A 27,371-nucleotide genomic window follows, 5' to 3' on the forward strand; every position below is an offset into this window, starting at 1 on the left:
GTCCATATGCACTCCAATAATTTTCACAGTGGAATATTCAAGGGCTGCCATTAAAGTTTCGCCTGTAACGGATGTAATCCACTTGCTTTTCAAGCATATCCAACACAGAATTAGTTACTGGCTCAACACAGTCTCCATGCTTTGATCTTGATTTTCTTGTACTAGCTACAATTATATCTCTTTTCCAACAGATCCGTCAAGAGCTAATGAGGTAATTAAAGAATATTAAATAGTTGTTCAATCAAAAATCAAAATACATTTACTAAAACCAGATCCGTCAAGAGCTAATCAGATTTTAAAAATCATAAAAAAGATATAAGTTTGAATGTATATTTGTGTTTTTAATAAAGAATTTTTCTTTTATTCCCATAAGAAAGAAGACTGCTAGCTTCACACTCAAACATATCTTAAACACATTAATTCCATCCTATTAATTCACATCTACTAAATTTTTGAATTCATTACCTGTGTATTGATTCTGCATGCATGTATAGCCTTTTTTATTGTTGGAATATATTTCAATAATTAATGTAAATTAATATTTTAAGACAATAAGTTATCTATAAACGTGATCAAATTAAATAAATTTGTTATACACTATTAAATAGAATAATATAAATTTGAATGAAGATATGTCGACATTAATCTTTTAAAAAATAATAAAAATCCTATTAAGTTAAAAAGATACCGAGATTCTCACTAATTACATAAACTCTTTATTTTTTCACCCAAAAAAACTCCTTCTTTTCACTAATGAGCACGATATTTTTATGATTTTCCCCAAAATGTCCCATCTCCTTTGTGCGATTTCATTTTGTTGAACATGAATAACACAAAGCAATTCTTAATCAATAGAAACTCATGGGGGAAAGTAATATAATCTATAGAAAGCAAAAATGGCATCCAAGAAATAAAAATCATCACACCACAACCCACAGATCCACCATCAAATAGCCACATAGATAGACAAATAAACACTCGATCTTTGACTTTTCATAGTTTCGCTGTCGTATCGCATTTAGAAAAAGTTCATACATTTTCGTTTATTCCAGAAAGCACAAAGAGGAAAACAATGAATGATGATGGGTTTGACAACGAGGGCGCCCAAGTTTAGGTTCCTTTTATCATAGCTTCGTGAAGAAGTATAGGAGAGGCTTCTCTCCATGAAGGGCGGTTACTTCCAAATTGGGATCATTATTGATGTAATTTTTGTTAGTTTGGATGCTTGGGTAGTCATTGGGAGCTTAGATTAATTTGTGAATTTCGCAAAGTGTAGAATCGCACCAGCTCGATAAGCTAGAGATTGAGCTAGCCCACCGAGAGCAAACCTTCAGAGTTATAACTAGCTAGCTAAGCCAGTAGCAGCCCTACCAAGCGACACATTCATAGGTTCTCTTTAGGTTTGTATTCAACAAAATCCATGGCTAAGCTAGAGGCTATTATAAATAAACTAAGGCGAGTAACCAAAATTTATTTTAGAGGACTAGCTATAGCAAGGCTTGTGGCTAAGCCAGTTACCTTCCTGAGAGTGAACTTGAGAAAGTACAGAGGCTAGCTAAGGTAGGTATTAGTCTACCTAAACCTAATTATGCTGATTGTCTTTCCTCCTTGTTTCCTTTGGATATTTTTTATTTGCTTGGTACTTTGTGATGTTAATCATCATATGTATTTTCTATCATGTGATTGTTGCATATGCTTGGAATTGTATGTTACGATGAACCCTGTAAAATAAAAGATACTTAAAATTATACCTATATCTCTTATAAAAAGGTGGAGAGTTTCCTTAAAGGGTTTCAGTAAAGGTTTTTCAGAAAAAAAGTTAGGGTTTCAAGAAAGATTTGTATTGAAAGGATATCCCCGTAGTGACATAGGGTGGAACCTTACCTAGTATCAGTCATGTTTAAGAGCTGCATGCTCGGCATACCACGGTGTGAAAAATGGCTAAGGATCCCCTAGGTCACCAAGGTATGATGAGTTTTCAAAAGGTTTGTGAAAAAGGATTTTCATGAAAAGGTTTTAACAGGAGGAAATGAAATGTGGTTACAAAAAGCGGAAAAAGGGAATAAAGGAAATGAGACAACTCCAAGGAGTTGAAAGAGGGCTAAGAGGCCTCCTAGAGGTGAGTGGTGGAACTACCACCCTGATTACCATAGGGGAAAGTAACCTCTCTACAATGAAGGATGGGTGCTTCATAGAGAGCAAAATAGAAGAGAGACTCTTCCTTTTCCTAACGAAGGTGACAGTCCGCCCAGTGGGACTGGTGGGTTAACTATAGGTCATAGCAAAAGAGCCACATGTGAAGAGTCATGAGCCTAGTTGCTATGTGGGTGACCTAAAGCAAATCTATACATTAGATGAGGACATGTGTAGTTGGATACTGCCCTTACAGGTAAAAGGATTATACCCATAAAAAGTAAATGTAAGCTACCAAGAAAGGTTAGCAAGATGTTATGCATCATAAAGAGATGTGATATAAGTCCAAGTTGGACGATTCAGAGGAAAGGAAAGGTTATACATGTTCTCATCTACTGTTATAGTAACGAGAAACCCTTATGAGTGGTCAAGAGTAAGAATGAGGTTTAGGTGTCTTAGTACACTAGTGGCCCTAGATTTAGCATAGGAGGTCAATTTTAAGTGTCTAGTAAAGCTTAAGGTATAATCCAAGGATGCAATAATGTTGATGTGGTGAGGTAATAGTTGTGAGCCAGAGTATCCAAAAAAGAAAAGAAAAACCATGAAAATGACCTTTAAAATAGTGAGTTAGTCTAAAGTCCTTCTTACAACACTCACGAAGACATTATCGGGTCCACTGTAAAATTAATTGTTTGTTCTACTATTGTGGACAACACAAACTCCATTCTTTCAGCTTGATTTTCTTGTACAGTGACTACATCTCTTCTCGAAATAAAAAAATAAAACAGATGTATTTGGGACAAATTTATCATTCCAAGAGACTAAAGTAACCGATTACAAGGTTTTGTAACCAATTAATTCTAGTCACAGTAGTTGTTTTGTTGATCCTGGGTTTATGGTATCGATTACATATAGATTTGTAGTTTGTTAATTCAAACCCAGGGGCTGCTTCCTTGATCTGACCTCTGTTTTAATCGATTTCAATGGCTAAAATTCAGTTGTAGAGTCTGAATTTAGAAAAGTGTTTTTCATGAAAGTCATAACTTTAGATATTATCTAACTAATCCCTTTTGTCTCACTCAACAATATTGTCTACAACTCCAGATGTGATCAAATTAATGGCAAATGTCAAGTTGTCAAAATTTGGTAAAAGTTCAACCTTGTTCATAATTTTAGGCATAATATACTTACGAACTAGCTCTTGGAGTAAATATAAAAATTGTATAAAACATTCTTAACTTTATAATGAGATAAGAATCAACTTAATTGAGCTGGTATAACTCTAGATATCATATTTTCAACATACAAAGGTCATAAAGGTGTGTAATAGGAAATGAAGGAGGTACCATATAAGAACTTAAGAAACTAGATAAGGACCACAATATCAATTAGATAAATAGTATAATGAATAGAATGATGTTGCTTTATAATTAAAATTAATTTATGAAATTCACATTGATTTTGGGTAGGTGATTATAAGAATTCATGATATTAGAATGTTTTGTTATGTTCGTTGAACTATAAATATGTTCATAAGTGCGATGAACATGTGAATGATAAATTTTTTATATGATGATTTCTTATGTTGTCAAAATTAATGAATACTGATATGATTGGTGTATGGTGATTGTTAGCGGATTGGGATGGCAAGCACAGACACAGCTCCACCCAAGGTTGATTTTGACTCCCACAAAGCTCAGATGTGCGCAAATCTGATTTCAACGAAGTGAAGAGTTTTGTTGTGCTTTATTCGAGAATTAGAATACAACACTTGGTGGCACAAAAGGGAAAAGAGAATGAAAGATGTATGGGGATGAGAAGACATGAAGTAATGGTGGCATGACAGTGGCGGTTTGAAGGTGGCGGTGGTGAGGTCCTGTCTTGGTGTTCTAGGTATTTTGAAGGAGAAGAGAATGGGGATGGTGTAGCTCTTGCCATGTGGTTGGGGTTTGGCACGAGGTCATGATGGTGGTTTAAGGTTGTGGTGGTAATAAGGTCAAGGAAGAAAAGAGATTTTAAGGGTTTGAGGAGTAGAGACCAGGCAAGAGCAAAATGGACTTCTCAAATTAGTAAGTATAGAAAACAATTTAAGATCAATTCTTATTATAATCAACGTTAAAATACCTTTTTAACATCAATTTTATTTTGAATGGATGTTAAAATATGCTGCCAACATAGATTTTAGATAAATTGGTGGTATAAAGTTGAATTCAATTGCTAAACTGTCATCACACTACTTTCTACTTCAATTTTTTAACAATCGATGTAGAAAGTGACATAAGATATATTTCTTGTAGTTAGTAGTGATTAAAAATTTATTACTCAATCATCAACGTTTTAACTAATAGCTTATCATTTGCAATATTCAAAGTAAAATATGAAACTAAATCAAATATATTTTAACATTTTTGTTAACACGTGATAATATTCATTAGCAACTACACTTAGAAACTAAATAAATATAATTGACGTACTATTGATCATCATAAAATTAATATTTTCTAATTAAGAAAATTTTGCTAAAGAATTAGCTCTTGCTCACTTTGTCTGATTTAACCGGTTCTTTGCAAGATTGATTTTTATGATACGGAATTGACTGGTATTGCCAATTCGATCCGGCCAATTTGGTTAAGTTCTACTTCTAACAATAGGCTAAAATATTTTTTTCCCTTGTAAGTTAGGATTTTTTTATTTTTGGTTCCTCTTTTTCTAATTTTAGTCCTTGGAAATTGTTTTTTTTTTAATTTTAATCCTTATAAGATATTTTATTATTTTTAATTCTTATAAAATTATATATATTTTTTATTTTTGTCTATCTAGACGTGAACTTATGAAAATTACAAATAAAAAATTAAAATCTTAAAGTAATTATAATTAAAAAGTACAAACTTATAAGACTAGAAATGATAAAAAAATTTAAAAAAATGAAAATTAAAAAATATTAAAGTACTAGAATAAAACATATTTAAGTCTCTTTATTAGGGTTGCTTAACCTAAATTTTTGAGTATTGTTAAATTAAGGCAATGATATTTTCTAATTAAAAAATCTGTAAAATGTTTAAATTTAGGAAAAAATTGGTTTTGAAACTGATTTTGGCATTCAAAACCAAATTCTAGATTGTTTTGTAACTCAATCAATTTAGAAGTAATTTGCAAAAAGTTCAAACTAGTTTTTTTTAAAAAATAAACTTTACTAAAATCCGAATTAATTTTGTTGTTGTTTAGTTTTTGTTTAGAGTTCCAAACACGTATACGCAACACTCTTGATACTCTTGATAATGTTTGCTTATCCCTTAAAAAATCACGTGTGACATGTCAGGATAAACTTGATTGAGTCTTATCTCAAATTTCACATGTATGAGAGCCTCTAGCGGGAGGATAGATATGCAAAATAAAGGACTTCTATGAACGCCCAAGTAACAATGTGTGAGGAAAATAAAGTAGATATGTTGAAGTAAAATTCGTATCATCAGAGAGGGACACAAACTTGTTGCGTTGAGTGTGTGATCAGGTCATGTAAAATGGTTCAATGGGGATTATATTTATAATAGTTAAAGCGTGGTTGGTGTTCCTTGTGTAGATCTTGTGGTCCTTTACAATATACTAATGTTTAATTTTATGTTTCAGCTTCAAGCCAAGAAGCAACAATCCCTTTGAGATATTGGGTGGACAATGAACAAAAGCGTGTAGTTATGGCAGAAGCAAGTGGAGACTTTGTTGATGTTCTCTTTAGTTTCCTGATCCCTTCCATTGGGAACTATCATCCGGCTTGGGAATCAATTTAACCAACCGGTACAGATTGGTAGCATCAACAATCTGTACGAGAGTGTGCAAAATTTGAGTCCTGATGTTTTCTGGAAATGTTGCTTTCTCCACGCAACCCGTTAGAAGCCTCTTACCAGGGACTAAAAGTGAAGGTGGATGACACAGAGCCCAAAAAGTATTTCATTTGTCACAGCTGTTCAAAAGGAAGTGATTTGTTGCTGAGTAGTTTTGAAGGGGCAAGGTGTTCCTGTAGAAAATTGATGCAAAAGAAAATGGAGCTGCTGGAAGAGTCCAAGGACGAGGCTTCTGTGGTCGACGGTATTTTCGTTAAAGGGGATGCCATGTTCTTGATCTTTGATGACTTGACAGTGCTCCGAAGCTCCCCAAGTGACTCTGTACAACGGCCCCTCCAACTTGGACACAAAAACTTCAGCAGCAAGATGGAAGAAAAGTATAGAGACGTTGGCACGAAGGAGGTAATATTGCTTTATATTCATTTCAGGTGGTACTTACATGAGTTGTTTGGTTTAAAGGAGGGGAAGGGAGTGGTAAAAAGAATAAATTCCTCTCAATATTGTTTGGCCCGCAAAGGTTAGGCACAAAGATCTTGCCTTCTTTTTTCTCTTCAATCCTCCGAATTCTAAATCAAATAAGAGATTTTTATGTACTATGTTAGAGTTAGACTCAGCGTGCACTTAAAAAGGTTGAGCATGAATATGTATTGGGAAACAAATAGAACTAGTAAGTTTTGCCAATGAAAAATATACTTCATGAGATAAAAATGATTATTTTCTGTTAGGAAGTCCAGATACATTGAATTCAAAACATTTGTGACTTGCAGCTTACCACTTATGTAAGTAGCTGATAACCTTCTTCAAGTTCCTTAGTTAGCTTGTAAAGTTGTCGATGAACAGAACCTTTCCTTTACAGATACTGGTGTAAAATTTCCTTGTTTAGGGAATTGTAACTTCACTGGCTTAAAACTTGCCTTGTTTTTTGTTTTCTTTTTTCTGATATTTATCATACTAAACGAAGCATTAACCTCCAAATCTCCTCTTAGTAATGTATTCTTAGAAAATAGAGAATCTAATTCATCACACTCTTTCTCATCACATACTGGCTCAGATGCTTGTGGCCCATTTCATTGGAAAGGTTCTCCAGAAATCAAGATAATGTTTAGCAAATCAAAGAACGAGATTCTGTTTGCTGGAGCAGAGGGAGATTTGTGGATTTTCTAGTTAGCTTCTTCACAGAGAACCTCTTGGATCTATTCTAAACCTTATGAATGGCAAGTTATCGTTGGGAAGCATTGATAACTTGTGCACAAGTGTGAAGAATCTCAACCCATCATGGTTCATCGGGTCATGAAACAAATCCTTACTGATTAATCCAAGGGTCGCTCCTAAATTTGGTTGTAAGATCAATCCACTAAATGTTTTACAAGAAGACGACGCTCCTAAGTATTGGTGTGGCACTGTAGCAGATAAAGATAATGAGGGACGTACAATGATTTCAAAGAAAAATGATATGCTACAATATCCAGCAAAAAACCTGAAACTTTTTGAGCCAAGGTGTTCTGATGGAGCAAAAGAAGCTGGTGTGGGATTTATGAAGAGGCCGTGTCTATTTGTTGTGATGGATGATCTGAAAGTGATACCAATGACAACTACTTCTAGCATTGAGTATCTGCAAAAGCTGGAGGAGGAGAATGTCGAGTTGGATGATTTGGTGGAAATCAGGAAGAGACTCGAGGTAATATTCATAATCCACTCTAAACGACTTGTTCTTCTAAGCCACAATATTGGTTTAAGAAATTTCAGTTCATATGATGATTTTAGTTAACATCTGTCTTAATTTAGTCAAATAATTAGTTAGGTTTGATTACTTTTTTATCTTTTAATACATTTTTTAGGTTTAGTTTAATTTTTCATTATTTCAAGGTTTAATTAGGTCTTTATTTTAATAGTTTAATTAAATCTTTTACTTTTAAAATGTTGAATTAAATCTTTTATTTTTAAAATGGATTTAATATAGTCTCATTTTTTTTAAATTTTTTCCAATTTTTTTAAAAGATAGGACCAAAATTGATAATTTTAAATGAAACTAAAATTAAATTCATTTAAAGAAATTAGAGACTTAATTGAACTTTAAAAAAATAAAAGATCTAATTAATTTTAAAAAAAAACTAATTGAACCTTTAAATAGGAAGACAAAAGACAAATAAATTGAACCTAGAAAAATAAATTAGAAGAAAAAAAAAAGATAAGTAAACACGATTGGCTATAATTAACTTTGTACAATATTTCTTCCATGTTACCCATCTAGAGCCTTTTCAATTTTGAAGTGATGTTGTTCATTATGTCTATTCTGGTTAGGCACTAAACCTGTTGAGGGCTTCTTTGACATCCGACAAAGCTGCTTTCACACGCAGCTTGTTCTACCTATTGAAGAAGTGGAAATGCCAAAGGTGCATTCCCTTTTATGGTGTATATGTATGCAAGAAAAAGAGAAGCAGAAAGAAAAAAGTAATGGAAGAGAAAGAAAGTGAGAGATAATAATAACGTTTAATTATTTTCAAGTCTTTGAATTTTTTTATCAAATTTTTAATTAGATCTCTTGTTTTTTATTTTAATTTAGTCCATGAACTTGTATTTATTTTTAAACTAGTGATGACCCATCCCATGCAATAGCAGATTGTTTTACTCATCTGTATGAATTTGTTATTGAATATTGAAATATATAAGATAAAATAAATTTCACATTGCAAAATTTTAGTTAGTAAATCATTTTTAAAAAAATTATGGGTAATTTTTAAAAAATAATAAATTAGTAAATTATAAAAATTCTTAAAATTATTATAGCAATAAATTAAATATATTCAATTCCAATAGAATCTAGATGTTTATGTTACTTCTGGTAAATTATTCATTTCTATGAATTTTTGTGTGTGTCTAATTTCTAGTAATTTGTTCATTCCTTTGATTTAAGTTTCACTACTAAATTTCATTAAAAAAAAACCCCATAAGTTTTATATGTGTAATTTCTATATCAATAACCATACTGACTAGCTTCATCAAAACATAGTAATTTGAAGCACCATATCTTTTTTCAATGATTTGAAGAATTGGATTATCCAAAATATTTCAACAATTTATAATGTTTTCTTCTCATGTTATCTAACTTTTGTCCAGGTTGATCTTTGCAACGTAACATTTAATAACAAGTGACTTCAAAAACATTGCAGATATCCCCATATTCCAACATGTGGTTATTCGTACATTGAATCAAACACAACAAACATAATTAAGTAAATTAGGTCTTCATAGAGTCCATGATTTATTAAGGAGAAGCTCAAAACCCTCATATTTGGTATTGTTGGATCTTGGAAGACTGTTTTGGGAATAATTCCCGTTTGTTTAAATATATTGTAAAACTGTTTTCATCTTCATTTCGCATAATGATTTTCCCTCTCTTTGGAAGAAAAAAAAAAGGAACTCGTGATTATCAGGTGGACAGATACAGTACAGGGTATATGTCAGAAACATTTCTGATTTCCCAATAGCCAATGCATTCTTGACTTTGAGAAGTTAAAATGATAACTAAGGTAACTGCTCATTCAAGTTTAGTCTGCTTTACAAGAACCATTTTATCACAGTCGACCTCAACAGCTCTGGAATGCATTAAATATAAGTTCCTTGGCTTTTGTTTCTCGTTTAAATTCAAATCAATGGCTATATGTCTCATCTCATACAAAGTTGGTAAACAGTAAAGTGATGCAAGACTTTTCCCAATAGTATAAAATAAATCAATATGAATAACAAAACAAGCATGCTATTAAGTGGGTTGAGCACCAATATGCAAAGAAAACTAAACCTACAATGGAAGCAAGTTGCTTCTGACACAAGCTCAAAGGATGGCTTACATCAGTAATGAATTGCATAAATAATAATAACAATAAAATCAACTAGTTTCGCACATTTTGCTCCTTTACAATGCTTCAAAACAGGGTTGTTTTGAAAATTCCATGCATAATGTTGGACATCAAAGATGCTGTTTCTGTAACATTAAGAATTTTTTTGCATTGGCATTGATGATCAAAAGGATAAGAGGAAAAACAATTGAAATTGAAGTGGCCTTCCCTACGAAAATGGTGTCTATCTATCCATTAGTCAACTGCTCAACTTCTATTTAATTATGTAACTTCATTTTGTAGCATGCTAAATTATCATATTGGGACCTACAAGCGAAAAAAGGGTGAATCTCTAGCTATACTATATTATTATTTTGTTTGTTTCCCTTCACTAGTTGATTTGGTTGTATCCATCTTCTGAACTGCTTCAGATGCTGCAGATGCTGCCTTGTCTAGACCTAACCTTTGCAACTCAGTTGAGAAAACATCTGCATCTGTTTTGCTGATTTTGTATGGACTATGGTGAGCATCAGGAAATGAACCATTTATCACGTCTTCCTTATACTCCAGTAAGGCTTTATTGATGACATCTCCTACACGTGCATACTGCTTACAAAATTTTGGAGTAACCTGAAAAAGATACATCATCTCAAAATTAGCAATGAATTCCATAATGTCTGAAAGAGAAAACAAGGTTAGGATATGCTACAAATACCTTTGCATGGTGAGGGTGTTGTAGCATACCAAGCAGATCATGGTAAACTAGCACCTGCATGAATAATGAAACAAAATTAGAAATCCTCTGCTTTCCCTTTACCCAGAAAAGGCTTCTTTCATCTCTTCCCCAAAAGAACAAGTGTAATGTAAAATTAAATTTCAAACAATGCTTTGTTCAATTATCTGAAAATGACTGTGGGACAATCAAATTAGAATTCCATCAGTTGTAATAGACAGTGAAGAGACTCAAGACCAATCTAAACATATCCTCAAAACTAAAAACTAAAAAGTATCTACATTATACATATGAAAGTTACAATATCATTTAAGAGCAACAATTAAACATGAAACAGAAAGTCCAAAACAGCAACTTCATGAAACAATAAACGCCTTCAAATGAAGCAATGACCATGCCATTTTAGCTTAAACAAAATTACTGTCACTATTGTAGGCTGCATTCATCTCTTACGAAAAGTACATGTCAAGAACAGAACATTTTCCAAAATGGTAATTAGGCCAACTAACTTGTCCACTGCAAAAGGGTCCAGCCCCAATTCCAATTGTAGGAATTTGAAGGGTTGCCGTGGTTGCAGCCGCAACCGGTGCAGGCACACACTCTAGAACAACGGAAAAGCACCCTGCTTCTTGTAAAGCCAACGCTGTCTCTACAACCTACACAAACTCGTTCATTTCAGTTTCAGGACAACAATACAATAATTCAAAATCCAAATAGACACATGAAGGCAGACCTTGACAGCACTAGCAACATTCTTTCCTTGAGGTCTAAACCCCCCTAAAACACTAATGGCCTGGGGAGTAAGGCCTACATGGCCCATGACAGCAATTCCAGCCTCAACAATAGCCTTTGCTGCAACAATTCTCGAAGGCGACCCTCCCTCCAGTTTTATGGCATCCATTCCCCCTTCTTTCAACATACGAACCGCAGTATCCACCGCCTGCTTAAAATCAAAACAACAACACTTAATGATCTATTTGAATAAACTTCTCAATAAGCACTTTAAGAGAAGAAAAAAACAAAATCTTCTCTATAAGCTAAAATTAAGGCATGCATAAGTTAATTTATAGAAGTTTTATCATATTATTTTCTCTAAAAAATGATTTTTTTTTTTTTTTTTGTATATACCACATCTTACAATAAAGGCAATCATCCTATTCGAACCAGTTAGGATCACTTACGCGACAAAAACTCTTCCTCCAAGACAGATTAAGCTAGAACAACTCTATCACTTGATCCACTCATTTGGTGATGAAAAAAAAAACTATTTTTTTAATTAATACATATGCTAAGCTAATAGCTTTTATTTCATTTTTTTTCTTTTCTACGAGTGCTTCCAGATAAGTTTATTCAAACAAGCATTAAAAACCATTCAACAATGAGTGAAACAATACGCACGAGCATGACCTGATTGGAGCTGGACTCGTAGGTCCCAAAAGCCAAGTCCCCAACGAGAAGCGGCGTCTTGGCTCCACGCGCCACGGCGCGGCAGTGGACGAGCATCTCCTCGAGCGTGATGGGGAGAGTGGTGTCATGGCCGTGGACCACCATCGCCGCAGAGTCGCCGACGAGACAGATGTCGACGCCGGCGGTGTCGAGGTGCACCGCGGCGGGGTAGTCGTAGGCGGTGACCATGGTGATGGGCTGGGAGGCGCGGTGCTTCTGGCGCAACTGGCTCAGCGTGACGCGCTTGGTCGAGCTCTGCGAGGTGGGCCCCGAATACACCGTGTTCTCGGGAACGTTGCTCATGCACCGGATTCGAATGCGCCTCATCAGAGAGTAACAGGGGTTTCTCGCTCTCAACAAACACGCCATTGCGCTGTGCAGAGTGCAAAGTGCAAAGTGCAAAGTGCAAAGTGCAAAGTGCAGGGAAGAGAAAGCGAAGCTCGATTTGAATTCAACAACTGCTTACCAAATTTGTGATCATAGCTTTTGTGTGTGTTCGGCTGCTCCCACCCACTAGGAAAAGAAAACAAAGAATGTTTCTGTTATGTTATTGCTTAGATTTTTTTTTTTTTTAAGGATAAATGTACTTTCAAAATAAAATAGGATTTAATTATTAAAATTGAGAAAAATAAATAAATAGATTATTCTTTAGCTTCTATCAATAATAAAAAAACATGTGTGTGTACTAAATGATAAATATACATGAAATTCTAAACGTTATGACTATTTTTTAATGAGGTAAGTGTAATTTTTTTATATTATTGTATACTAAAAATTATTGATTTTATAATAGTTATTTTAAAAATGATGGTTAAGATGATTTTAAATTAATTTAAACTATGCTATTTTTTTTTACTAATAACATATCAATATTTTTTCAATTTTTCATCATATTTATATTTTTTTTTGTCCTTTAAAATACTCTAGGTATTACTTTGTTAAATACTACGTTATAACAATGTTTAACAACTAATTTAATTAAGTTTTCAAAACAAAAAAACTTCATCTGGACTAGTGGCTCCATATCTTATGGAAGTTAATTGGAGATAAATTCACGCTCTCTAAAATTTCGCATTTTTAACTTACAAGCACGTGCACATTTGAATTACTCTGAAAGTATTCATTCCATTATTCTTAGAGTCAAGGCAATGGAACTTAGTACTTATGCTGTAGTTTGTTTCCGAAATATTACGAAATTAAGAAAACGAGGAATTGAATGTTAGTGCAAATAATTGATTACCAAAAATAACAAGCTAATAAACATGAGCACAGGAAATAAAATTAAATCAATATCTCTAGTCAAATTAGTGTAAATTTAAGATTTTTTATGAAAAAAAAAGAGCAAACCCAATTTTGTCACAAAAAAATAAAAAAGAACAAACCCAATTATAAGATGACATTCTTGTCTTCTTCGGAAAATGACGCATTCTGCTTTAGACTAAGATTTTTAGGGAAATTTTAGCGAAATGTTGTAATTTTTAAAAAAAAATTGCATTTGCGGTTGGTTTCAAATTATTATTTAAGATGGATCAGTCGCAATATTGGCTACGATGTGCTTTTTCTTTTTTTTAAATTATGATTTGAGTTTAATTTTTTTTATTTACGATTTCAGTGGTATTTTTTTATGATTTTGAAGTTGTAAGTTATATATCGTTTTGTTTATTTACCTTTTAAATTTTTTTCTTTTAGAATTTATTTATTTATTTTTGTTCTCTTTTATTTTGTTTTCAGTTTTTTTATAAATTATATATAACTTTAATTATTTAATAAGTATAATATAGTTTATATTTTTATATTCTTCTCCAATTTTTTTTATTTATTTGATGTCAATGCATTATATTATTTTTAATTTAATAATTATTTATATTACTAAATTATTAAATATTATTAATAGTAAATTTATTTTTAAAAAAATAATATTATTAAATAAATTATAAGTTAATATGAGTAACAAAATATTTTAATATTTTTTTTAAATTTAAGTTTTCTAAAATTTAAGTATTTGAAATAAAATTAACATTAAAAAAATATATTGAATAACATTATGTTATTTTTTATTTTGTTTTAAAAAATATTATTAAAAAATCATAGGATTCAAAAGAAAATCAAAGACTATAATAAGATGCATGACCTGAAAAATAAGAAAATAAAAAATTATTGACGAAATGGGAGATATTTTGTTTCATCACAAGTGCTTCAAAGCGATACATCGCTATAGAAATATTTTAAATAAAATAATATTTAAAAAATATTTAACATATTAAATAAAACCATATATATATATATATAATTAATAATGAGTAAAATTTAAAATATTTATTTAATAATTAAATAAATAAAATTATTTGTAATTTTTTCAAAAAATTGAAAGAAATAAATAATTATTAAAAAAAAATTCAAAGTCATAAAATAAAATAAAAAGTTATACTTCAAAGTGGTAAGATAAAAAAAAACATTTATAACTTTGAACAGGTAAATAAAAAAACTAAAATAAAATCATAAAAAAATTATGATTTCAGTAAAAGAAAATTCAGTTAACAAATTTTATGATTTCAATTATAAAAAAGTTTTAAAAAAAAGTAAAACTATAATTCTTAACAAATTTTTAATACTTTAATTCAAGAAAATAAAAAAATAATAATCAATCCTAATAAATTTTATAACTTTTAATTCAAAAGTTCTAATATTAGGACTTATTTCATTTTGTTATAATAATTTAAAATCCACCGAACCGAATAAAATTTACATCCTTTTTAGTAAAAGTTTCAACTTTTAGCACAGATATATATTAAAAATTAAAAACCCAATCAAGTGAATATGCGGGTATCAATCCCGGCACATCTGGCTTAGCTGCCCCAACTTCCCTAGGCCATTCCTTCAAGTGGCTTTTGGCAACTACACTTCCTACCCAAAATAAAAGATAAAAATATCACAAATAGAAAGTCATTACAAATTCAACTATTTGAACTAGTTTTTTTCATTTATATTATGTTTATTGGTATTTGTAACTCTTTGTAGGTTTAAAAATAAAAATCAACACATCATAATTTTACATTATTTTATTTGAAATGTAGTTTTACTAGTTGTTAACATTGATCAGGCGAAGGAAGTACAAATTTAATCTTATAAATATAAAAAAAAAATATGATAAATTAATTTTGACAATTCTATTATTATTAGGGTACTCAGATACACTCAAAAGCAGACATGGGGGATTCACCCGAGCTATAGACAAAGAAGAACTTTGATAGATAAAAAAAAGGCACTAAGACATCAAAAAGGACTACTTGCAAAGAACTGAATTTGAATTATGTATATTTCTGGACCAATTTATCAGCATATCAAGAATATCAAACTTTCAAGGATGAATTTGAAATATTTACTTAATTTTTATTGTGAAAAAGCATTAAATACTTAAATCCTTTTAGTCTCAAATTAGCAATTCGTTTATATTGGAATTTGTTGTGTATTATTGGAATTTATTATCCAATGTACTATATGGATAGACATACTAAACATGTTCTTCACTTCACAAACTATGATGATAAGTAATACTACGTACTACAAAAGCCATGAATAGTTTTAGAGCATACACCAATAACAAGTACAACTAAAAAGGGCGAAATTTACATAAAAGTAAAACACATCATGGAGTGTGCAATGCATTTATTTGATTCTAATTATAAGCTCTGTGGATGCGATTAGGCGAACATGTTAGAGAGGGTTGGTAGTTTGACCTCTCCCTTCTGAGAGAGAGGAATGGTGAAGTTGCCAATGACAGGAACGTCAATAACCAGACCAAGATCCAATTGATAGTCAATGTCCTTTGCCAAGCTCATCAATATGCTCTATGGCACCTTAACATGCAGCCACATCCCCCATTGTCTTGTCCTTTGCCTTCAATGATCCTGGGTCTGCTATTGTCCCTGCTGCTATCTCCCTTTCACCACACAACACAAAAAAACATATAACAGTTTAAATTATAGCAAAACATCAAATTCTTTAAAAAAAAATAATAAAATTACCCTATAACCCGTTACCGGCTAAACGTGCGTGCATCCATTCATTTTGTTTTTATGATATAAATTCGAAATATTTACTAGTGAAGTTTCACTTACGAGTTATGAAAAATCTTTAGTAGGATTTCAGCTGACTAATTTTAATAAGGTCTTCTCACAATTATATTTTTTCTATACACATGCAGGACTAAATTTCAACTTTATTTAAAAGAATTGAACTCTCAGTTCTATTAATTCAACGTATTATCACTATTAATTCAGAATATTTTCTGTTTACTTCAACTTAATATAACACTAATACTCTATTATTAATGTATTAAATATTTGATTATTTTTTTTTAAAAAAGGGTTATTTCAGTATTGGAGAGATTAACAAGAAGAATAAACATTTGCTTACAGGGATGTAACAGAAGTTTTAATTAAGGGTACCTGGATGCGCTTTTGAAAGAGTAGTTGATCTCACAGATGGGTATCAAGCAAAGTTCTTGGCCATATCATTTCACAAAGTTCTTGGCTTAACTGCGACGACATTTTTTAACAATAGACCCTAAACAGAGAACCAACACTGCCACTGCGAAAAATGTAAAAGATGCACACTGCATTTATAGCAAGAGGAAAATGAAACCTTGTCCAAGTATGCCAATACCAGAATGATGCTCCTGACACGTGTTCGCCGTCGCCTCTCGCATACCTACACGTGATGATACGTGTCGCACGTGACCACCCTTTTGTCAATGATCATCACTCACGTAGGATCTCGAGAAAACCAGAAGTAATAATATTAGCATTGAATGACATTTTTTTTATTACATGTAACTAATATTTTAAATTTTATATAGAAAAACATTTAACTTTATTTAATTGAAAATTATAGCACTATATATTTCAATTATTTAAACTCTATTTGAGACCTATAATCGATAATTTATTTAAATTGTTATATAAATTTATTTTTAATATTTTTTTACAAAAATATTTAAATTAAATTTAGAAATAAAGATAAGGGGAATTAAACTAAAAGATATAATTGATCCAAAAGATTATTTAAGCATAAAAAACTTTAAAAAATGAAGAATTTAATGTGGTTGAAAAGTTTTTTTTTTTTGTATTATTGTGAATTAGTATGTGATCTAATGAACATCGAAGGGAAATTTTAGAGAAAAATATTAAAAATATATAACTGAGAGACAGTAAAATTATCATCATTAAAGTTATGTATTTTAATTTCCAACATAGAAATTAAAATATGTAATTTATTGCATGTAAAAATAACAATTTGAATTGAATTTAAATACACAATTATAGGGTAAAAGTTTTTTTTATACTATCATTCAAAATAACTTATTAAATTTTATAGTAAATTTTATAGTAATTATTTTAAAATTAACATTTATAATATTTTATGAATTAATAATATAAGATATTTTCCTATATCACAGTAAATCAATATTAAATTCCAACAACTTTAACTAATTAAAGTATTTTTTTTTTACTAATTAAAGAATATTCTGTCATGCACTCTAACTTTTAACGGGAAAAGTAGGTAGATTATAGATTCATGTACAAAATGGCAATATCAAACCAGATGTGACAGTACATTGTACACCTCAATTACAACATAATGAACTAGAAAGCAAATGAAGAGAGTAAATATAAGTCAAATTGTCTGTTTGATAAATGGAGTTACATTGCATGTACGTAAATGCATACATATTGCAGGCTAGCTGTAGTTATAGCAGAGAAGAAGCTAAGGACCACCGTTATTATTGGAACCTAACCTAGAGAGAAACTGTATTTGCCTCAGAAGAGGCGTTAGGGTTTCCATGAACATTTCGCATGGGTGATCGTGAATTCCCTCGTAAGTGGTCACCACGATGCTTTTTGTGTCTTTGTTTGGATAACCTTTGCATCTGTTTCTTCACATTGCATGTATGATGCGTGCAGCGGTAGTAGCTTCTTTATTGTCCAATGCAAGATTAAAATATATATGCACCGCCAAACCAACCATCAATGATCTCAAATTAACTAAATGGTGCACTTCGAAACCAGATATATACAAACATGTAAATCGTTATGATTAAAAAAAGTTGTAGCAATTTGCTAAATAACATTCATTTTGGGGTAATTCATTATATTAAAGAAAGTTATATTTGATTAAAATGGAGAGAAAGAAAATACAATTGCAGCTCACCATTGGAAGTAACGGTCTCAAATCTTCCATTTTTAAAGTTGAGATGTGGATTGAGATTCTTCCATTTTCTAGTTGTTGTTCTTTTCTTCTATGGAGAGAATCTCAATCCACTTATTTTGTGAAAATGCTGAACAAGGAAATTGCTGAACAGTATGCTGTACTTAACAAACAACAATTTTGTGAGATGAAATCTTAAAATTTTTATTAATTTTTCATCTATTGCTAACGGGTTAATTAGTTGACGCGAGATCTCAGTTGTGTCCTTGAAATTATTTAATCCCGAAAATATTCATTAAATATTTGCTCAAAACTGAAAATGTAGAACTTTAATCTCTGAGCTATATAATTTTCTTCTATTTTTTAGTACATATTCATAATCTTAAAAAGTAAATGTATAGTATTTTAATTCCTGAAAAAACTATTAATGAATAAAGAATTAAAATTTGTCACGTTTGTAATATTGGAAACCATTATGTAATCTTTTTTTTAAAAAAAAACATTAGTAATATAATGACTTGTCACACTATTGTGACAAGTCAATCACATATAATATTTTGCAATCAATGTTTTTAAATTTTTTATTTGTCCAAATAATAAAATAACATTTCAAACTTTCACTTAATTAGAAAATTAAATATTGATATTTCACCATGGGAGTGGAAGGCTTAAATTCACATTGAGCCCCTCGAAGGGGTATTAGGACCCAAATGAAAGGATTGAAAGTTTTATCCAAAATAATAAATTATTTAATATATAAAAAAAAGTAGACATTTTCTATTTACACGCCATGTTTGCATCGTATACCTTTGTTTCCCTACCTTTATGTCTTAATTAGAAATATATTTAAAATAAATAAATAAATAATCATTTTCATTCATGAATGTGTAACACACGGATAAATTTATTCATGAAAGATGAAAATTCAAATTGTAGTTTACGAAAATGAAAAAAAAAATGCAATAAATATATTAATCAATTAATTTCCGTCTGTTATACTTAATGAAAGAGTCTATGTGATATATTTAAGGACGAATTTATTGGTATTCTACCCATTTAAATTCATTTTTTTTAATCGTTATAAACACAACATTATAATATACATTTGAAAAAATAAGAAAAGAAGTATAAATTAAAACAAACATAAGAATAAATATAATATTGATTAATTTATGTTGTTTTATTTTTAAAAAAATATTTTTTGTAATGTTATATTTACAACGATTTAAAAAAGAGAATAAAATGAAAATTAAATTATATTTTGATTAAATAATCATATATGTTTCTGGGTATGTAGAACACAAACAATTTCATTCGAAAATATGTTATATAGACTTGTTGTATTTTTTTATTTTCAGAAATTAAAATTTGAATTTTTATCTTTTGAGATAAATTTATTGACATCTGGGAACAAAAATAATTATTTAATTATTTTGGAGATTATTAATTTTTTTATCCTTTAAATATTATTATTGGTATATTTGATTGATTTAATTACTAAATATGATAATTCTTTTATATGTATAAGTGACTATAAAAAAAGATAAAATTTAATTTTAATTATATTATCTACTTCTAATTCTATAACATTATAAATAATCAATATAATTATACAAAAAACAGTAAAATTTAGCATCCAGACGGGTGCCGTAAGTAGTTTACCCTTACAAGAAAGCTATTTCATGCTTCTGCCTGGAAGTGGCCACGTGTATCATAATCTATATTCTTTTTTTACTACCCATCGCCGCCGCAAGCGATGGCGGACTCCGGCGGCGACCTCCGGCGGCGACCTCGCCGGCATCATTTGTTCGATCTCCTATGAGCCCCTCAACCTCATCAGCGAGGATCTTCAATCGGTCTCCATCTGCGTCCACGTTTTTCACGAGCTCTGGTAAATCCCTTCTACCCTATTGCGTTTTTTTCATTAATCGATGCAGACACTGTTACAGTTGCATTGCACCCATTTTGATTTGGGTATGTTTGTTTGGTGGGGGTGTTGTGTGCAGTCTGCGGCAATGGTTGGAGTACTCTTAGAAAGGGAAGAAGCACACTTGCCCCATTTGCAAGCAGGGTTGCAGGGCCAGCGACGCTTGCTGGCTCTATTTTCAGTCAGTGGGAGATGCGAACGATAGTGTGAAGCCTCAGAAGAGCTTTGAATTGGAGGAAGATGCTGGGCTTCCTGCGTAGGGAGGTGAATGTTTCGGGGCTTAATTCTCAGGTTGAAGGGCAAACAAAGGAATTGGAAGGACTTAATGAGAAGGTATTTTTATTTTATTTTATTTTTTAACGGTTGTGTTTAGATGGGAGAGAGAGACTAAGAAGCGCATCGGAGGAGATTGAAGGATATCACGGTGAATAATATTTATAAAAATTTGGTCTTTAATTGAATTCATTGATATTGTTGGTACTGTTGTTGGTTGTGTTTAGTTTGATTTGTGAGGTAAATGAGATGCTTTAGGTTGAGGTGTGAGTGAGTGTGTGGCATTTGATGTTCAAATGGGGATAGGAACGAGGAAGATCAAGAAGGGCATTGGAGGAAATTGTTAAGAGAGGTCTTGAATAATATTCTTAAGAATTTGGGCTTTAATTGAATTCAATGATACCATGCTATCCATTTACCTGACCTTACTTAGTATAATAGTAGGGTAAGGCTTTTGTTGCAGTTATTGGTTTTGTTTAGCTTAATCTGTGGGGTAAATTTGTAAATGAGATGCTTTAGTTTGAGGTGTGAGTGAGTGCGTGAAACTTGTTTAGAATTGTTAATTTTTATTGGAATGTTAAACTGATCCATGCTTTGCTTTGTGATGGTTACTGGATGGAAAGTGTTATTAGAAAAAACCCTACTTTTACGGTGACTAGAGATAAAATCAAGGTAGAGTATATAAGTGAGGGGCAAACCTCACCCTATGAGCTAACTTTTGGATTTGAGTTAGGCTCAAATCCACATTCTAAGATAGTATCTAAGCATATCCAAGATTCATTCAAAGAGTCACCCACCATGTTATTTATGTACTAAGCCCAAAAGTGCTGGGCGTGAGGGAGTGCATTGGGAAAAGAAATTCAAAATTCATTCTTTTCATGTGACCTGTTATTTTAATCTGTAACGAATTAAAGAAACACCAATATGTTGATGATGGGGGCATTTGGAATGACAGTGAAATGAGTGGCTTAGTAGAGTGAACTCAGTGAAGGGATTCAAATCTTGCCCCATGTATTATATTTTAATTTTAATGCAATATGCTACTTTGCAATCAGATCAATGGTTAGTAATGTTGGTTAAAAGTTCAAACACTAAATCCTTGTGGGGTGTGGGACAATCAATTACTATTACCTGGTGTTATATATCTCCTTAAAAGGTCTCAGTTCACTCCCTTGTTTCAAAAAATAGTAGCAAGCATAAAATTTGTCTTTCATATTTACTGCAATTTTTTTTAATAAATGCTATTGATTTCTCATGGCTCTTAAATGGGTATGCCTGCAGCTTTGTACTTGCAAGGAGCAGGCAAAGATAGAGACAGCTTTAAAGAATGAGGTTTTAAATAAAAAAGCATCAATTCCAGCTTCAAATGAAATCAGAGGTGAAATACTCTGTAGCCTTCTGTTTTATTTGAGACAAGTTAACTATTTACAGCCTGAATTAACTTGTAAAGATTTATATTGAATTAGGAGCTTGAGAAGTCAACTTTGGAGTGTTTTAGATTAAAAGAAAGTAATATGGCTTTGACTAAAGAACTTGCAGCTTTAAAATTATGAGTGGAGCTTCATTTTGAATTTTGATCGAGTAACCATATTTTGTTTATGATATAATTTTTGTTTATTTTTTTACTTCTTGCTATGTTGGTTTATGGCCTGCACCGTAGAGTATATCTGATCTGGACATTGATGAAGAGGAGGTTTTGAAGCTTGCCGCTTTGGGTAAGGGGCCAACAGTAAAGACACAGTAGATATATTGAAAAGATCTCTGGTGGTCATGCGGAACAGGTTTATCCACCAAATCTTTTTTTTTTTTTTTTTTTTTGCAAATAAGGTACGTTGAAAAAGTTGTTCAGTGTTGAACTTTCTGAAATTTGAAACAGACAAATATTTTAATTTTTGCGCTTTTGCTTGAGATACTATTCTGTGTACTGTAGGCACAAGATTCGTGTTTAGCCCTTAAAATTGTGCCTGGTTGACTAAAAACTAGATTTTACTACATAGTTCTTATCATTTAGCATTTTTTTACTTTTCATCCTTGTAAAATTATTTTTTTGTTTTTAATTTTTCCAAATTATGTTTGTTTTATTTTTTGTCCATACTTTATATAATACTTTTTCCTATTCAAAGTGTTATCTAAAATACTTTAAGGAAAAAAAACAAAATAAACTTAAAATAAAAAAATAATTTTGTAAGGATGAAAAACATAAAAATACTAAATTGCTGAGTAAAAATATTTAAACCCTAAAATTATTATGCTTTGCCTGGAATGTAAATTGTAATTGCTCATATTCTGATAGGAGTTATAAACAATTGATGGCCAAGTGCAATATTCTTGGAAGAGGTGAGGCTTGGTATAGCAAAAAGCTTTAGAAGGCTAAAGAGAAGATCACTAAACTGAAGGTAAGTACATGATGAACTTGCTAGTTGCTAATCTCATCAGTAGCAATTTATGCTGATAAAAAAAAATCAGTAGCAATTTATATGGATATTAACTGTTTGAGTTTTCTGGGCATTTTTAGGAGAGGGTACAAGAACTGGAGACATTAACTGAAGCAAAAGAGAACGAATATCTGAGGTCTGTGAAACTTTCTAAAATAACAAAGACTTCAAAGAATCTCGAAGAAAGCATCAAATCTGATTCTGATACATTGACAGCTTGCAAACTTTCATCAAAAGAACAAAGCAACCGAATTTTGACACCCAAATCTGGAATTGACCTGACTGCAAACGACAACAGTAAATATTTTCAATCTTTGAAGATATAGAACTCCAATGTTACTAAAAATAAGGCTGTGAATGTTAGTAATGGAAGTAAAACTACCTTTTCTCTTGATATAAAAAGAGAGTATATCTCAATTGATGAGGATGATCCAGAAGGCACTAATGCTTTGCAAGGATGTTCAAAACACAACTACAAAGATCAAGACAGGGATGATATTGCTTTTAGCAAGCCTTCTCTAGTGAAGCTAGAGCCTGTGTCTGGCATAAAGACTGAAAAATCATTGCAAGGAAAATGTACTTTGGCTGCGTCTCCCAGAGTTGATATTGACATTGGCATTGACATGGCTAACATTTCAGCTGGTGCTATGGATGAAGATGTAACTTTACAAACCAACATTAAACAACCCGTGGTGAACATTACAAAGGAGTTACCATTAACACTTTCAAATTCAGGTATGCTACTAGTTGAGTTTTAAAAACAGATTTTTTTTAATTAAAAGTATATACTATTCATGATTTACTGAACAAAACTCAAATGCTGGGCATTTTCTTCTTTCTCCATCTTAATCTCCTGGGAGCATCTGCATTTCTAGTGGATTGCTTGGTCCTGATGGAACTCATCGATACTAGGGTAAATGGTGCAAACATTAAGAGAACAGTGAACCATCATCTACAAAACAATCAAGTAATGGGGATTTAATTGCTATTGGGGCTGATGGTAGAGGTGGAAGAGTAAAAGTTTTAAGGATTCCTAGCCAAATCCTCTCTGTGAGTTCTGTAGTGTTTAATTTTGATGGAATGTAAGTTAAGATTTTTGGATCTATAAATGTTTTCAATCATAACTGATTCATTTGAAAGTAATCGTAGTACTATCTTCCAGCAAATATATGCTTGTTATCTCTTACAAGTTTATAACCAATATATAATTTGTAATGTAAGTGTAAATTTTTTTGAGCTATAAATGTTTTCAATCATAATTTATTCGTTTGAAAGTAGTAGTACTATCTTCCAGCAAATATGCTTGTCATTTTTTATAAGTTTCTATAAACAATATATAATTGTTACTGTAGAAATTGAAGATTTACATCCATGCAGGTTTTCTTTTTTCCCTTTTGTCCTTCTATTGTCTTTTTACGTTTGAGATTGTTGTTTTTACCATGAACTTCACTTAACAAAATGTATGACAAATGATTGTTAATCTATTTTCTTCATTTGTGTATAATGAGGGCATGAGAGTCACTTTGTAATTACTCTTATGTACTCATATGTTATATCTTGTGAGTTAACACTTTACACTTGTTGGTTGACTATATTTAGTAATTTGCTAATAATATTAAAGTTGTGAGCTAACTTTAGAAGTTTGTGTCTTGCAGGGTGATAAGAAAAATTCACTAAGTTCAAAAAGGTCAAAGTGGTTTGAAATCCTAGTTGCAAAGAGTAAAGGAATGCAGATAGAACATTTTTTGGGGAGAGTCACTCAGTAATATATTGGTCTGTATGGGCCTGGTTGTGATATCCTTGTTGCAAAGAGGAAAGGAATGCATCCTTTGTCACAGAAGAGAAACAATGGTAGATTAAATAAATTTATTTTTTGGAAAAGTTTTCATCACTTTGAATAATGATCTTTGGGGATTTTAGCTAAACGTGTACGAAAATCTAGTAATTGATTGATTGCTTGGCTTCAGCATCTATTCAAATGGCAAAGTTGTCCGTTCCTTTCACTTTGCTCCATTCAGGTCTATCTTTAACCAAATTCTGCCCACGTTTGAAACAATGCAATTTTAATGAGCTCAGATCTGCTTAAAGAAGATATCTTTATGTTTTGAAATTTGAAGATAGGTTGACTACAAAAGTTTCTTAAAGAACCTTGTTTTTGGATTCATTTCTTATGATACCTTGTAATATCCTCGTAGGTCTACCCATCTTACAGCAATAATGATATTTATAGATTGTCCCCACAAACCGCTATAAAACTCAGAAGGCTAATTTGTATTTTCAATTTAAACTATGGTTTTATAACAAAAGCATGTATCGAGTTTTGCAGAGTGCCTTCTGCGGTTTATTTCATAATTACAGAAGGAATACTTAAAAAGCTCTGTAATTAAACCGCAGTTTAGGCTAGCTTGTAGTACATTGTTTTTTTAATTTTCTCTTTTTTTTATTGCTTTGTTCTGCTGATTTGGTTTGCCTCATGTCCGTTTTCCTTTTGTTCTGTTGTAATTTTGCACTTCTGTAAGAATAAGAGTACCCCCCGTAATCTTTTCATCCATAATTATCGAAAAAGTAGTTATTAAAAAATTATGGATGAAAACCAAGTAATTTTAATTGAGAACATTCTTTTAAAACTCATCATATTTGCCTCAATTTTGTTATTAAAAAAAAATCATATTTGGCTCAAAACAATATGTCAATAAATTGAAACGGGAATGAAGCGAGAAACAATTGTAGGACAAAAATATACCAAGAACACAGATAACAAATGAAAAATACGGATTTAATTAAGTTTTTACTCCCTCAACCTTTTAGATTTCAATTTTTAGTCCTTCTGAGTTCTTTATACAATTTTTAGTGTTTCATTAATTTTTTAAAAATATTTCTAGTTCTTCTAAATTTTTTAACCTATTTTTAGTCTCTTGTTTATTTTTATTGCTAAAAAATAATTCTTCTAAATTTCCTTCTTTATTCTCATAGAAAATAATCCTGTTATTACGTAAACTATGCACTGTTATAATTTATTCCCTTTTTTTACAAGTCGTTTATTCCAGAATTAGAGTCTCAAATTAAATTTAGTGTTACCCCCATTTTTTCTTAATTAAGACTTCTCTTGTAAAAGAAAATTAATGAAGTTATTTTTCAACTGGTATAGATTGAAGACTACAATGGGTGGATGAAGACAGGGTGTTAGAGGAGACTGAAGAGGGTCCAAACAAATCAGTGTAAGGAAACCTGATTTGATTAAACACTACATCTTTGGAAATAAACAACCTTCTTGAAGAAGCAAGGCACTTGTAGCCTTTGTGTGAAGAAGAGTACCCTAGGAAGAGACACTCTTGGGATCTGTAGTCCAATTTATGTCTGTTATAAGGTCTAAGAGAGGGGAAACATGCACAGCCAAAAGGTCTTTAAGATAGTATAATCAGGTGAGTGTTTAAGAAGAATAGTGTAGGGTACATCAAAATTCATACATGTTAATGGTAACCTGTTTATGAGAAACCTAACTGTAGTGAAAGCATAGTCTCAAAATTTAAGGGGTAAAGAGGCATGTTTCATTAAGGTAAGACCAGATTCAACTATAAGCCCATGTTTCCTTTCCACCAATCTATTCTGGTGATGGGTGTGTGGACATATCAACCTTATGGTTGATGTCAAGTTTGGCTAGAAAGGGAGTAAGAGATCTAAACTCCCCTCCCCAATCAGTTTGAAGACTCTTGATTTTGGCATTAAATTGAAGTTCAACCATAGCTTTGAATTGTTGGAAGACACTAAAAGTTTCTGATTTGCTTTTTAAGCGATATATCCAAGTGTATTTAGAAAAAGCATCAACAAAGGTTATGTAATACAAATAGCCATTAGTAGAAATAACATGAGAGGGACCCCAAGGGTCACTAAAAATCAATTCCAAAGGAGCAAAATAGGTAGTAGTGGACAGAGATGAAGGGAGTCTATGTGACTTGCCAACACAACAAGAAGCACAGAAATCAACATTTTTATTAACAGGAGGTACATACATTACATTGTTGTAGAACAAGTTTCAGTACATGAAAGTTTGGATGACCAAGTCTAGCATGCCACAGATTGCTGGACTTGGTTTCCACACAAAATCACTGGATTTACAACAAAACACTGAAGATGATGTGAGATGATATCACCGGTTCAATTTGCTGTCACCACAGCAAAAAATTTGAATCATCAAGTTTTTCAGCAATAATTAGGGAATGTGGAAGAGGAGGGAAAAGGATTTCTTGATTCTGCCATAGTTGAATCGAAATCCTTATTATATAGATGATATTTATAAATTTTATATTAACCCAAGATATACATCAAAATCAGCAGCTCAAGCTTCGGGAGGGAGTGCATATATATTCTGCTAATGATATAACTCCTTCCAACTTTATTGAAGCAGCAGCTCAAGTTACTAATTCTGAATATGAAGATGGTACTTTCTGGGGTAAACAAGTATGTAACAGAAATAAGTATATTTTAACTATTTTCTCAAGAACAGAATTTTGTTAATTAGTTTTGAGGATTTTTGGGAACTCT

The 27,371-nt window shown here is 31.5% G+C and overlaps 1 protein-coding gene, 2 long non-coding RNA genes and 1 pseudogene across 13 annotated transcripts; 2 read left to right on the plus strand and 2 right to left on the minus strand.

The window, feature by feature from the left end:
• The first annotated feature begins 906 nt into the window (after positions 1-906).
• LOC114418373 lies at positions 907-8,610 on the plus strand. Of its 4 annotated transcripts, none has more exons than XR_003668010.1 (5): positions 907-1,564; positions 3,768-4,202; positions 5,761-6,374; positions 7,024-7,650; positions 8,274-8,610. It is a non-coding gene; the product is annotated as an uncharacterized LOC114418373 (long non-coding RNA). The 4 variants fall into 4 exon arrangements; XR_003668009.1 differs by having other exon boundaries at positions 907-1,560; XR_003668011.1 differs by lacking the exons at positions 907-1,564; positions 3,768-4,202 and adding an exon at positions 5,460-5,644.
• A 1,167-nt stretch (positions 8,611-9,777) lies between these two features.
• On the minus strand, positions 9,778-12,521 carry LOC114418372 (3-methyl-2-oxobutanoate hydroxymethyltransferase 2, mitochondrial-like). 2 transcript variants are annotated; one of them, XM_028383676.1, is made up of 5 exons: positions 11,940-12,521; positions 11,275-11,481; positions 11,051-11,197; positions 10,524-10,577; positions 9,778-10,438 (listed from the first exon to the last, which is right to left on the minus strand). In XM_028383676.1, exons 1-5 carry the CDS (start codon positions 12,354-12,356, stop codon positions 10,178-10,180), a joined length of 1,086 nt encoding a protein of 361 aa, XP_028239477.1. In that variant the 5' UTR covers positions 12,357-12,521; the 3' UTR covers positions 9,778-10,177. The 2 variants fall into 2 exon arrangements, with proteins under 2 accessions (XP_028239477.1, XP_028239479.1); XM_028383678.1 differs by having other exon boundaries at positions 11,949-12,519.
• A 2,764-nt stretch (positions 12,522-15,285) lies between these two features.
• On the minus strand, positions 15,286-16,695 carry LOC114419395 (annotated as a pseudogene).
• A 3,147-nt stretch (positions 16,696-19,842) lies between these two features.
• LOC114418374 lies at positions 19,843-24,947 on the plus strand. Of its 7 annotated transcripts, none has more exons than XR_003668019.1 (8): positions 19,843-20,085; positions 20,201-20,454; positions 21,676-22,175; positions 22,688-22,790; positions 22,910-22,965; positions 23,046-23,564; positions 23,705-23,879; positions 24,485-24,947. It is a non-coding gene; the product is annotated as an uncharacterized LOC114418374 (long non-coding RNA). The 7 variants fall into 7 exon arrangements; XR_003668014.1 differs by having other exon boundaries at positions 19,846-20,085; positions 21,676-21,772; positions 22,055-22,175; positions 22,910-23,564; XR_003668016.1 differs by having other exon boundaries at positions 22,910-23,564; positions 23,705-23,911.
• The last annotated feature ends 2,424 nt before the right edge of the window (positions 24,948-27,371 follow it).

Source organism: Glycine soja, chromosome 7, assembly GCF_004193775.1.
Source record: "Glycine soja cultivar W05 chromosome 7, ASM419377v2, whole genome shotgun sequence".
NCBI classification, from domain to species: domain Eukaryota; kingdom Viridiplantae; phylum Streptophyta; class Magnoliopsida; order Fabales; family Fabaceae; genus Glycine; species Glycine soja.